The 13969-nt window shown below is 37.6% G+C and overlaps 2 protein-coding genes across 2 annotated transcripts in view; both read left to right on the top strand.

Moving 5' to 3' along the window:
* The window catches only part of LOC107595230 (troponin I, fast skeletal muscle-like), a 9986-nt gene extending 5918 nt beyond the window's left edge, over positions 1 to 4068 (top strand). Inside the window, exons 5-7 of the mRNA XM_016285574.1 lie at positions 2172 to 2261; positions 2372 to 2548; positions 3783 to 4068. Coding sequence (XP_016141060.1) covers positions 2172 to 2261; positions 2372 to 2548; positions 3783 to 3869 — 354 coding nt within the window. The 3' untranslated portion in view covers positions 3870 to 4068. The remainder of the gene's footprint in view (positions 1 to 2171; positions 2262 to 2371; positions 2549 to 3782) is intronic.
* Positions 4069 to 8757: 4689 nt separating this feature from the next.
* LOC107595254 (troponin I, fast skeletal muscle-like) lies at positions 8758 to 10784 on the top strand. Its single transcript, XM_016285606.1, has 5 exons — positions 8758 to 8919; positions 9308 to 9364; positions 10083 to 10169; positions 10310 to 10486; positions 10564 to 10784. Exons 1-5 carry the CDS (start codon positions 8758 to 8760, stop codon positions 10651 to 10653), a joined length of 573 nt encoding a protein of 190 aa, XP_016141092.1. The 3' UTR covers positions 10654 to 10784.
* The last annotated feature ends 3185 nt before the right edge of the window (positions 10785 to 13969 follow it).

The raw sequence follows: 13969 nt of genomic DNA, 5'->3' as shown, positions 1-13969 counted from the left end.
ATATATATATATATATATATATATATATATATATATATATATATATATATATATATATATATATATACATGTTCCATTTGTTAAAATGAGTTAACTACATTAGTAAACATGAACTAACAAAGAAGAATACTTTTCATTTTCATATTTTTCAAGCATTTATTAATCTCAGTTAATGCTAATTTAAACATTTTAACATTATTCAAATCAAATGTTGTATCTGTTAATATGATTTAATGGACCTGAGCTAAAATGAACTAACAATGAGCAGTTTTTTGTTAACATTTAACGAAGATTAATAAATAAAGGAATGTAATAAATGTATTGCTTATTGTTAGTTAATTTTTAAGTAACATTAACTAAGCCCTTTTTTTTATTGTTACCCCAATTTTTTTTTTCAGCTAGTTGCCAATGCAGCATTTCTTATTTTCATTTAAAGTGCCCCTATTATGCCATTTTTACGGTTCATAATATTGTTTTGGGAGTCTCCTACAATAGGATTGCATGCATGCAAGGTTTTCTCAAAATATGCATTTAATATCACCTAATTTTCCAGCGATTCTCAAACGATTTAGTTCGAAGCAGTTCAAAGATTCAGTCTCTCTAAACCCCTCCTTTCCGTGAGCCTGCTCTGCTCTGATTGGTCAGATGGCCCAGTCTGTTGTGATTGGTCTACGGCGTACAGCGCGTTTCAGAAACGATATGCCTATTTCAATAGTTCTGTATTTTGAACGCTATATAGAAAATATAAATATCTATTATTTATCATACTTACAGGTTGTGATTCAGTGGATCAGCTGGTCCAAATAAACAGGATACTGATCCATCTTTCAACAGCAAGCCTTTTGTGAATCTGCGCATTGAACTCCCCGAGATTTTTTATTTTTTTATTTTTTTAATTATGCAAAAAATATACAAAGATTTGTACAAACATATACAACTCGCAGCAAGTACAAAAACAAATAAATAATCATAATACGTAAAGTGAAACAATTCAAGCCAAGGGTAAAATTACAACAATTTAAAGTAACAAAAAGCTTCATAGGTCTTTCTAGCTTTTTTGTTCTTAATTTTGTCTAATGTGGTACCATATTGTTTAATCTCTTTTATAAAATGTTCAAAATTTGGCTTAGCTTTAGATTTTTTCAACTGAAAAATTACATTTTAAAAGAAAATTAATGCCACCCAAAGAATTAAATATGTAATTGGGGAAAACATTCCATATACTATCTTTATTTTTAATAAATTCAATTATCCATTTTATCTTAAACACATTATTAAGATCTGTAAAGTTTAAAACTTCAAGACCACCAAAGTCTCTATTATTATTTATAATATCTTTCCGTAAATAGTGTATTTTCTTCCTCCAAATAAAATCATAAAGTATTTTATCTAATTCCCTGACAACATTGTTTGGAACATCTGCTGACATAGATATATAAACAGACCTTGATATCCCTTCTGCTTTTGAGAGTAGAACACGTCCATATAGGGACAGATCTCTCATAAGCCACTTGAACTCCCCGAGATAAGAGAAGCAGTCGTCAGTAGAATGACCTGTTTGTGGGCGGGGTCAAGTTGTTCGCTGCAGGCCAACGTCGAACATAGGGCACATTATGCAAATGTGTTACCCAGTGACGTGTAGCCGTCACAGAAATGGGATTCTAATTACTAACGACTCTTTCAGCTGTTCAGAGTCGATTCTTTATTTTGGGAGACAATAACTTTATTTATCGTGCACTTTCAGCTTTACAACTTTGCGGATCTTTTACATTACACACTGCATGAAAGGCAATATTGGAAATGGCATAATAGGGGAACTTTAAGCTGGTGTGCTGAAATAACTAAACCTAAAACTGGAATAAAAACAGACATTTTTAGACATAACTGAAATAAAAATGAAACACGTAAAATGTAAAAATGAACACTAATTCAAAATGTTAATGCATATTAATAATACAACACTGAGGAAAGTATTAACAAGGCGCACCAAAGTACACATTCGATTTTGCTAAAATGTTTTATTCTTGACATTGCTAGTTGTGATGTGAATGAACAGATATGCTCTTGAGATGTTTATTAGTGCATTCCAGATGTCGTATGTGCTCTTGAAACAATATGATGCAAAACATTGTTCAAAAACAGTAGCTGACTATTTAAACATCGCTTCTTAGGAGCTGTGCAAGAAACTTCACCTGCAAATCGACCAGGTTGATGAGGAGAGATATGACTTGGAGTCCAAAGTGGGCAAGGCCAGCAAAGAGGTAATATCTGAAACTCAAAAAACCTTATTATGCTGCTGATGATGTTTCTGATGAGTCTATGTATTGGGTTGTCTGAGCTCCATTTTGACTACGGTTTAATGCGTTTCTAGATTGAGGATCTGAAGATTAAGGTGGTCGACCTGCAGGGCAAGTTCAAGAAACCTGCACTAAAGAAAGTGCGTCTCTCTGCTGATCAGATGCTTCAGGCTCTGCTAGGCTCCAAACACAAGGTGTCTCTGGACCTGAGATCCAACCTCAAACAAGTCAAGAAGGAGGTCAAAGAGGAGGTGGGTGAAACATGGCATTGTGACTATTCCTACACTCTTATAGTACAGAACAGATATGAATAGTAACAGCTATAAAGTCTGATTGGATAAGCATTGTTCAAAACATAATTGGTAAAATCGAAACAATGAATCAATTATGAAACAAACTCAATTTCAGCTGTAAAGCTGTTCTACAGAAAATAACAGTGTCACTATTCAGATCAATATTGATTCAGTTTAGTTCAATAACAGTGTCAGCATTGAAAAATGAGCGTTATTCTTAGATATGAACAATTTGAACTGAATTGAGGTGGATAGTTTCAGTACAGGTATACCGATAATATTACTGAATATGAATAGTTTTTTTAATATGTGTGCTTACATGCATTTAAAAGATTAATATATAATAATCATTCATATTTAATTGCACAGGGTAATGCACAGGGTTTCTGCAGATCTTATAAAGTACTAACTCGCCCTTCCACAAATTACGGCCTTAAAAGGTCTTAAATTGGAGCAGAATAAGTCATGGGAAAAATGAATGTCTTCCACAGTATTTTTGTTTTGTTTTCCAATACAAATATCTACTTGAGTTGCAATGCAAACTGAACATATTAAGTCTTAAGTCTGAGAAATTGAACAAAACGGAACGAGTTTATGCTTAAAGCAAGAACAAAAGTCTGTCGAAGGGGAATGAAAACTTGTTTTCCCGTTTAATTTATTTGTTCTTGTTTTAATCGTGAACTCACTTTATTTGGATCAGTTTCTCATAAAACCAGACTTCTTATCATCTGTGATTTCGCTTCTCCAGTAAATGTATCTTGATTTAACGATCTTTAGACATTTGTACTGGAAAACAAGACAAAAATACTGTGGAAGAACATCACTTTTTTGCCGTGTGATACAGTAAAAGTTATTTCTATGTTGTAGCCTTTAGGAGCAGATCTATTCAAGACATAAGCTACTTTTTTATTTATTGTAAAATTAATTAAAAATTAATGGAGGTCTGTAGGAAGTTGTATTTTTATTTAGAGACCATACTGACACATCAGATTCCATTGAATTTATTCCTTAAAATGTTCTTTACTTGGTCATACAAAGTCTTAAATTTACCCTCATAAAACCTGCAGAAACCCTGAATATATAACTTTTTAGAATAGCAACAAATAGATGTCAAAATAATATGCTGTGAATGTGTAAGTATGTTTCATTTGATTACCATTCCTTCACACCCAATCCCTCTCTCATAATCCAGGTTGCAGATGTGGGTGACTGGCGTAAGAACGTCGAGGACAAGGCCGGAATGGACGGCAGGAAGAAGATGTTTGAGAGCGAGGCCTAAATTCCCGGACGTTTCTTTGCTTAGTTATCGTAGGGATTTGTCAGAGCTGTGTGGTCATTTAACTTTTTGCCATAGTTGTATGTCTTTTCTGCTTTCAGTGCCTCAAATGAGCATTTGTTTCATGCAGTATGTATGTCCTGAAAGGGAATTATGTATCATCGCAGAGCCACTACCATTAAACAAATGCTTTTGAGGAAAATCCTTTTTCATGTTTGTTTTATTACGCACGGTTTGGTCCTTTCACTCTTTTCCAGTCTTTGACTGGTGGTTTGTTATGACTTTAAGGAATAAAATACTGTAGTGCTGCTATTAAATTATTTAATTTAAAGGGGTCATATGATGTTGCTAAAAAGAACATTATTTTGTGTATTTGGTGTAATGCAATGCGTTTATGCGGTTTAAGGTTAAAAAAACACATTATTTTCCACATACTGTACATTATTGTTGCTCCTCTATGCCCCGCCTTTCTGAAACGCGTTGATTTTTACAAAGCTCATCGGTCTGAAAAGCGAGGTGTGCTCTGATTGGCCAGCTATCCAGTGCTTTGTGATTGGCCGAATACCTCAAGCGTGTGTATATACGTATACTGTATTTTTACGCTTTGCGTATCGCGCCGCCTAAACATAAAACCTTGTCTGCATTTGTAATCGGAGAAACGACAAACAACAAGCGCTACTCTAAATTGCTTACAACTCGCGTTTGAATCATCAGTGGCAAATTCTTTTAATGATAAAAAAAATTTACTTATAGGCTGTGAGTCAGGAGCGCCAGACTGTCCTTGCAAAGTTGGAACTGCCCCACTTTAAAGAACAGCCTTTGATTACAGACCCATTGTAGGCTACTCTGCAGGTTCAGGAAACAGTCCTCCATAAAATGCGTCACACAGCGTCACACACTGAGGGCTTGAGTGAGGAATGGCCGGCGGGCTTGAGAATGGTGCAGCAGGCAGATTCGACGAAGGAGCTGCTGGTGGGCTTGCAGCAACCACATGTGACGACCCCAGGCTGGACTCCGCTTCATCCATGGTGAAAGCCGATCCGGCGATCCACAGCGTGAAGTTGATGTACTTCCTCAGCGACCAGCACAGATCAGCTCTAGGTATGACGAAGCGGATATAGTCCTCGTTTGGACACAGCATCTCCACAACATGGCGGCGGCGGCGGCAACAACAATACTACAGTGAGAATAAAAGTTATGCCTTCTTTCTTTGTGTGAACATTTGGGCGGTTTTATGCAAATCTTCCCACACAGTGACGTAGACATGTGGGGGCGTGTTTAAACGAGGCGTTTTAGGAGGGCATGGACAAGTCTTAACTTTTATAAAGAATATCTCTTTGGATTTGAGACTTTAGTCTTTGCAACTTTACAGATCTTCTTTATGCACAAAGAGCTTGTAACACTCCAAAGAGAAAGCAAAAATTGAAATTGCATCATATGACCCCTTTAATTTAAATTTATCTCGTTGTGTTTGCATTGCTTCCGTTTACAGCACACACACACATATGCGTCTTGAATGAAGGGAAATTCACGAGTCTTGCCGAGGATGAGCTCGGGATATTTCAGGATCTCAGTGGCCTACTGGTCTGAAGAGGAATCCACGTCTCCGGCCTTTGGACCGATTGAACCCGGCCACGTCCATAAAAACAAGAATGTGGGTTGTTTCATGTCCTTCTAACTCCATGATTCTCTACGAAGAAACACAGAAGCAAAATAAAGTAAATTTTTATTCTAGAGTTCAATAAATGCTTTCTCTTCTTATGGGTTTCTAAAACAGTAAAACTCACTAAGTGCACACCAATAGTTTACCTGGACATACTGGTACCGCAGCTCTTTCACTATTCCTCTCAAATGGCACCTTGTAGAGTTGTTTCATAGTCATTTGATGTCTTTTCAAAACTTTGTCTTTGGTGGAAATGCTAACAGAATTTATATTTGCGAAGACATTGTCATTTATGATTGCACTTTGGATCTCTCTTAGCCTGATGGAATTGTTGGCTATGACCATGTTGCAAATTTCTTGTTCTTGCTGATGGATAAATACTGCTGCTCTGCCACCAGCGCGAGGTTGTTGTGCGGTTCTATAGAATGTACAAATAGACTTGCATTTACCTTTACAATATTGTGGTTTATAAAAATGCTTTACATACTGTAAAACAAAAAAAAGATCTTTAGACATTTGTACTGGAAAACAAGACAAAAATACTGTGGAAGAACATCACTTTTTTGCCGTGTGATACAGTAAAAGTTATTTCTATGTTGTAGCCTTTAGGAGCAGATCTATTCAAGACATAAGCTACTTTTTTATTTATTGTAAAATTAATTAAAAATTAATGGAGGTCTGTAGGAAGTTGTATTTTTATTTAGAGACCATACTGACACATCAGATTCCATTGAATTTATTCCTTAAAATGTTCTTTACTTGGTCATACAAAGTCTTAAATTTACCCTCATAAAACCTGCAGAAACCCTGAATATATAACTTTTTAGAATAGCAACAAATAGATGTCAAAATAATATGCTGTGAATGTGTAAGTATGTTTCATTTGATTACCATTCCTTCACACCCAATCCCTCTCTCATAATCCAGGTTGCAGATGTGGGTGACTGGCGTAAGAACGTCGAGGACAAGGCCGGAATGGACGGCAGGAAGAAGATGTTTGAGAGCGAGGCCTAAATTCCCGGACGTTTCTTTGCTTAGTTATCGTAGGGATTTGTCAGAGCTGTGTGGTCATTTAACTTTTTGCCATAGTTGTATGTCTTTTCTGCTTTCAGTGCCTCAAATGAGCATTTGTTTCATGCAGTATGTATGTCCTGAAAGGGAATTATGTATCATCGCAGAGCCACTACCATTAAACAAATGCTTTTGAGGAAAATCCTTTTTCATGTTTGTTTTATTACGCACGGTTTGGTCCTTTCACTCTTTTCCAGTCTTTGACTGGTGGTTTGTTATGACTTTAAGGAATAAAATACTGTAGTGCTGCTATTAAATTATTTAATTTAAAGGGGTCATATGATGTTGCTAAAAAGAACATTATTTTGTGTATTTGGTGTAATGCAATGCGTTTATGCGGTTTAAGGTTAAAAAAACACATTATTTTCCACATACTGTACATTATTGTTGCTCCTCTATGCCCCGCCTTTCTGAAACGCGTTGATTTTTACAAAGCTCATCGGTCTGAAAAGCGAGGTGTGCTCTGATTGGCCAGCTATCCAGTGCTTTGTGATTGGCCGAATACCTCAAGCGTGTGTATATACGTATACTGTATTTTTACGCTTTGCGTATCGCGCCGCCTAAACATAAAACCTTGTCTGCATTTGTAATCGGAGAAACGACAAACAACAAGCGCTACTCTAAATTGCTTACAACTCGCGTTTGAATCATCAGTGGCAAATTCTTTTAATGATAAAAAAAATTTACTTATAGGCTGTGAGTCAGGAGCGCCAGACTGTCCTTGCAAAGTTGGAACTGCCCCACTTTAAAGAACAGCCTTTGATTACAGACCCATTGTAGGCTACTCTGCAGGTTCAGGAAACAGTCCTCCATAAAATGCGTCACACAGCGTCACACACTGAGGGCTTGAGTGAGGAATGGCCGGCGGGCTTGAGAATGGTGCAGCAGGCAGATTCGACGAAGGAGCTGCTGGTGGGCTTGCAGCAACCACATGTGACGACCCCAGGCTGGACTCCGCTTCATCCATGGTGAAAGCCGATCCGGCGATCCACAGCGTGAAGTTGATGTACTTCCTCAGCGACCAGCACAGATCAGCTCTAGGTATGACGAAGCGGATATAGTCCTCGTTTGGACACAGCATCTCCACAACATGGCGGCGGCGGCGGCAACAACAATACTACAGTGAGAATAAAAGTTATGCCTTCTTTCTTTGTGTGAACATTTGGGCGGTTTTATGCAAATCTTCCCACACAGTGACGTAGACATGTGGGGGCGTGTTTAAACGAGGCGTTTTAGGAGGGCATGGACAAGTCTTAACTTTTATAAAGAATATCTCTTTGGATTTGAGACTTTAGTCTTTGCAACTTTACAGATCTTCTTTATGCACAAAGAGCTTGTAACACTCCAAAGAGAAAGCAAAAATTGAAATTGCATCATATGACCCCTTTAATTTAAATTTATCTCGTTGTGTTTGCCGTTTACACGTTTACAGCACACACACACATATGCGTCTTGAATGAAGGGAAATTCACGAGTCTTGCCGAGGATGAGCTTTCAGGATCTTGAACACGGCCTCGTCCACAAAAACAAGAATGTGTGTTGTTTCATGTCCTTCTAACTCCATGATTCTCTACGAAGAAACACAGAAGCAAAATAAAGTAAATTTTTATTCTAGAGTTCAATAAATGCTTTCTCTTCTTATGGGTTTCTAAAACAGTAAAACTCACTAAGTGCACACCAATAGTTTACCTGGACATACTGGTACCGCAGCTCTTTCACTATTCCTCTCAAATGGCACCTTGTAGAGTTGTTTCATAGTCATTTGATGTCTTTTCAAAACTTTGTCTTTGGTGGAAATGCTAACAGAATTTATATTTGCGAAGACATTGTCATTTATGATTGCACTTTGGATCTCTCTTAGCCTGATGGAATTGTTGGCTATGACCATGTTGCAAATTTCTTGTTCTTGCTGATGGATAAATACTGCTGCTCTGCCACCAGCGCGAGGTTGTTGTGCGGTTCTATAGAATGTACAAATAGACTTGCATTTACCTTTACAATATTGTGGTTTATAAAAATGCTTTACATACTGTAAAACAAAAAAAAATACATACATATTTACCGGTTTTCTCTATGAAAGGTTTGCACAATTGATGACACTGTGAAACTGTTTACATTAGGCTGTACTCTTCGACCAGCCTCTTCCATTGTAAAACCATGATTTATGACATGATCCACGAGTGTGGCTCTGATTTCATCAGAGACTCTGACTCTTCCATTTCCACCTCTTCCTCTGTTATGTCTTCCTCTAACACCACCACCACGTATTCTTACACATCTTCCAATTGCTCTTCCACGAGCATGTTGCTGCAGTTCAGGGTTGTGGAAGTCCTCCATTCTTAGTGATTGTGCTGTGGGCAATCTACATATATATGCTCCCAAACTTGATTGGTTAAATGGTTGATTCAAATTGTATTGCAATTAGAGGTAATTTGCCAATTTAGCAGACATTACAAACAATGTCAATGTCAGATATTTATGGAATATACATGTGTATACCAATTTTTCGTAATTGAATGGATCGTTTTGAATGTGATGGCTTACACAATAAAATGTTTGAGAAGAGTTTGACAGTTTAAGTGAGAATCGGCTCATCAGTTTTGATCAACAAGCCATATGCAATTAGTTGTTGTGCAAACTGCTGACAATTGTACTTACTCTTTGCACACATGTGCCAAAGCATTTGCAATTTGCTCAAATCAATAAGAAATTCCAATCTGATGTGAACAAGAAGCTAATTGTTCAGAGATCTGAACTTAAAAAGGTTTCATTCGAGAATTGAGCCAAAGCAATTGAGAAAAACTGTAATATACATTATTTTAGTATCATTGAGATACTTTTATAATTTGTATTATTATTTTGAATCGTTTTTATTTTTATATTTTCATTTTCATTTTCGTTAGTTTTAGTAATGTTGTTGTGTTTTTGTTATTTGTATTTGTTTTTTATGTATGTATATATAGTTTTTAATTCATATTTATGTTTTAGTTATTTTCAGTATTTTATTACATGAAGTTAAACTAAATAAATAAATGTTAAACTAACATAATAAATGTTGAACTAGCTGAAATAAAATTAGATAGATAGATAGGAGATGGGTGGATAGATAGATAGATAGACATGGGTGGATAGATAGATAGATAGAGATGGGTGGCTAGATAGATAGATAGAGATGGGTGGCTAGATAGATAGATAGAGATGGGTGGCTAGATAGATAGATAGAGATGGGTGGCTAGATAGATAGATAGAGATGGGTGGCTAGATAGATAGATAGAGATGGGTGGCTAGATAGATAGATAGAGATGGGTGGCTAGATAGATAGATAGAGATGGGTGGCTAGATAGATAGATAGAGATGGGTGGCTAGATAGATAGATAGATAGAGATGGGTGGATAGATAGATAGATAGATAGATAGAGATGGGTAGATAGATAGAATCTTATAATCAATATCATGAATAATCTTGTTTTGGCCTTCCAGGAGCTGTGCAAGAAGCTTCACCAACAGATCGACCAGGTTGATGAGGAGAGATATGACTTGGAGGCAAAGGTTGCCAAGTCAGACAAGGAGGTAAAGATCGCCACACCTCAGTGTTGTCGTATGTTCTGCGATTCATCCATTTATTTATTTCTTAATCAGAATGAGTGTTGTTATTAATAAATATTGGGTTGTCTGAGCTCCATTTTGACTGTGGTTTAATGCGTTTCTAGATTGAGGATCTGAAGATCAAGGTGGTAGACCTGCAGGGCAAGTTCAAGAAACCTGCACTAAAGAAAGTGCACATTTCTGCTGACACTATGCTTCAGGCTCTGCTGGGCTCCAAACACAAGGTCTCCATGGACCTGAGAGCCAACCTCAAACAAGTCAAGGAGGAGGTCAAAGAGGAGGTGGGTTGCAGATTCAGAAATGTTTCTTGTCTCTGCTTGGCCACGTTACCCATTTCTGATGTTTTGTGTTTCCACAGTCTGCAGAACAAGTCGGCGACTGGCGTAAGAACATTGAGGATAAGGCTGGTATGGATGGCAGGAAGAAGATGTTTGAGTCCGAGGCTTAAGATGTGTTGTGGTTATTCACCCATATGTCTTAATTTCTCTGCCAAACATCTTTCTATCCTGTGAACCTCCCGTTCCAATCAAAATATTTTTCCTGGACTGTTTTGCACATTGTACATTGTCCCAATGTTGAACGGCATGGCATTAAAGATTTGTGTATACATATGTATTTGCCTTTGTGTTTTTGAGCGTTGCAGCACTCCTGAACAGCTAATTATATTACCACGTACACTAATGCTTTGGGTCTGGAAGATTTAATTTTTTTTTTTTTTAGAAGACTCCTATGCTCACCAAGGCTGGATTTATTTGATTAAATATGCAGTAAAAACAATATTTTTGTGAAATATTATTTGAATTTCAAATAACAGTTTTCTGTTGTAATATGATACTGTATATAAATGTAATTTATTGCTGTGATCAAAGCTGAATTTTCAGCATCATTACTCCGGTCTTCAGTGCCACATGATCTTCAGAAATCATTCTAATATGCTGATTTGCTGCAAACATTTCTGAATATTATCAATGTAAGAAACGGTTGTGCTGTTTCATATTTTTGTGGAAACTGTGATACATTTTTTTTCAGGATTCTTTGAATAGAAAGTTAAAAAAAACATTTATTTAAAATAGAAACATTAGAAATGTGTTAATATAGCAATTTTGTCTGCAATCAATTTACATTTGATGAAAGAGACTCAAAGGCATAAAGGAAGATTTAAATTACGGTATTAAAAAAGTTATTATAATAAACAACTTACACTGAAGTAGTCCCACTGTAACGGGGCTGACGAGACGTGAGACGTGTGGATCCATCTGCAGGCTTTATTCAAGAGACGTGGTAAACAGGCAGGGTCAAACAATGGCAAACAGGTATATGGCGGGCAAAACACAAGAATAGTCCCAGGGCTAGCGTAGGTCACCGATCAGCAGAGAGAATCACAGGGGCGAGACGAGAGGGAGAAATCCAAGAAAACAGGCAAAGATCAGAAACCGCAAAAACAGGCAAGGCAAAACAAGGAAAACACGGAGACTCGGAAAGGGGTACAGGCTAAACAATACTCAGCAGAGAAAGGTGGTTAGGGTGGGTGTTATATAGTGAGTGAGGTGATTAGAAACAGCTGTGTGCAATGAGTGCAGTCAGTGCAGTGTGCAAACCGTGCAATGAATGATGGGATATGTAGTCCGGGGTGCTATGCAACAGTTTGTGTTGTGCGAGAGTCAATGTAAAGGAAAGGGTGATCTGATCTGGTGGTGAATAAACGGAAGTCCATGGACCGAATTCGTGACACCCACGATACAGTAATAGTGTCATATGGTAATACCATGGTACTTTTTTATGAAATTTTACTAAATGATTCCAGTACCCTATTCATGTACCATTGGAAAATACCATGGTAATACCATAGTACCATGCCCCCCAAAAATAAAACATGGTAATTACGTGGTATATTTCTTAGTTCATTTCACTTTGGTAAACATTAGTGAAAATACTCTAATCAAGGATGTAAAACATTGATGGCTGAAACAGCTGGTTATTAATATGCCAATATCATTCTTACAAAACATACTTTGCTACCATGGCACTGTGATAGTATCCGATGGCAAACCATGGAATTTGTATTACCTTGAAATTAAATTGAACTACCACGGTACAGTTAATACCGTCCAAAAACGTTCTGTTTGCTGTAATGTTTGATTCTCTAACTGATTATAAACCTTTGAAATGTATGCTGTATGTGCACAATAATTTATCATAACATAATATAACAAAGTATGCTTTGTTTTAGTATTATTAATGGGTTTATTATTGTGAATCCCAGTTTTCTTTGTAAAACATGAGACCTTTCAATGAGAACTTCCAACATATTTAGATTTTAAAAAATCTATCCATCTCAATCATCCCAGCTGTTCCCACTACTTACAAATATATCAGGCCTGACCATTTCATTTTTCACAAAGACAACACAGGAACCCCCAGCACTCTCACTACGGGACCCTGAACCATTTCAGGCTTGCACTTTCACACCCAGCCCACCCATCAGCTCCTCTTTCTGAATCCAGGGCTCTCATCACCTCCATGTAAGGTCAAGCCGGTCTAGATTTATTCGCTTGTGTGGTCCGGCCATGTTCAGGGACCCTCTTAGATTTCTCCAAGGAGCTCAAGTGCTGAACTGCGAGGAGCTGACTTGCTAAGTATATCTCCTGACCTCACTGCACCAAAAGCAAGAAGATGTCAAACTATGCTGAGGGCACATAATTTCCACAGGCACTTAGACAGACACCCTGAAACCTAAAGCAAAGCTTATAACATTTGGAAAACTGCCACCATGAGATCTGGTGTCCATTGGGTCCATTTAGAAGATTGAATTTCAGCTTAAAAACAACCATTTACATACATACTGTTGTAGTCTTTTTTTTACGCTTCTGGATACTGCATTGCAAATGGTATGAATGGTAAGAGTTTTCTACGGCTAATGGGGTCCTGCTGTGACACATTATTATGTCAGTAATGTCACGACCCATCTGCGGTCTCTCTCAGTTACATGAACTTATGAGAAACAGCTGCTTTTAACTGGCACATACAGCCATGCACAAGCCAGGGTGTAACACAGGACTATTACAGCTACAGCACTGAAGTTTTGCAGTGCTGCAGATTGTGAAAGGGGTCCTATTTTGTCCTATGCTCTTGTGCAAAGTCTTGATTTTGTTTTCGGGGTGTACTAGAACAGGCTCGTTGTTCGAAAACACATTATTTTTCACATATTTTACATTACAACACCTCTCTCCCCAGTCTGGCATGAACGGCTCGAATAGTTCCTGTATCAAATGAAGGCCTGCCTTCTGAAATACGAAATGTGCTGTGATTGGTTAGCTGGGCCAGTGTGTGCTGTGATTGGTTAGCTGGGCCAGTTTGTGCTGTGATTGGTTAGCTGGGCCAGTGTGTGTTGTGATTGGTTAGCTGGGCCAGTGTGTGCTGTGATTGGCAGCACTCAGCGCCTGGTCGGGAAATGTCATGCCTCTTACCATAGCCGCATGCCAGCTTCAGTGTAAATATTGCGTCAAAATCAAATCAATTTGAGTGTGATTTAAACCATTCTAAGTTCGTCTGCCTTGGGAAAGCTAGCGTGTCTCCGACATAGTGATAACACTCGTTGCCTTCTCTAGTGCAGCTCAACCAGGTCTCGCCCATTTGTCGATATTTGTGATATCACAAATCCCGGAAAATATGCGTTGTAAACGAATCCCAAACGAGTCGCTTGTAGTTTTTGAAAAGTGATTTCTGTTAAATAAAATATCTCCTTTTGAAGTGGACTTGAGCTT

This window comes from Sinocyclocheilus grahami, unplaced genomic scaffold, assembly GCF_001515645.1.
Source record: "Sinocyclocheilus grahami isolate Dianchi unplaced genomic scaffold, SAMN03320097.WGS_v1.1 scaffold199.1, whole genome shotgun sequence".
In the NCBI taxonomy this organism is placed as follows: Eukaryota; Metazoa; Chordata; class Actinopteri; order Cypriniformes; family Cyprinidae; genus Sinocyclocheilus; species Sinocyclocheilus grahami.
This window is presented reverse-complemented; position numbering and strand designations above follow the sequence as displayed.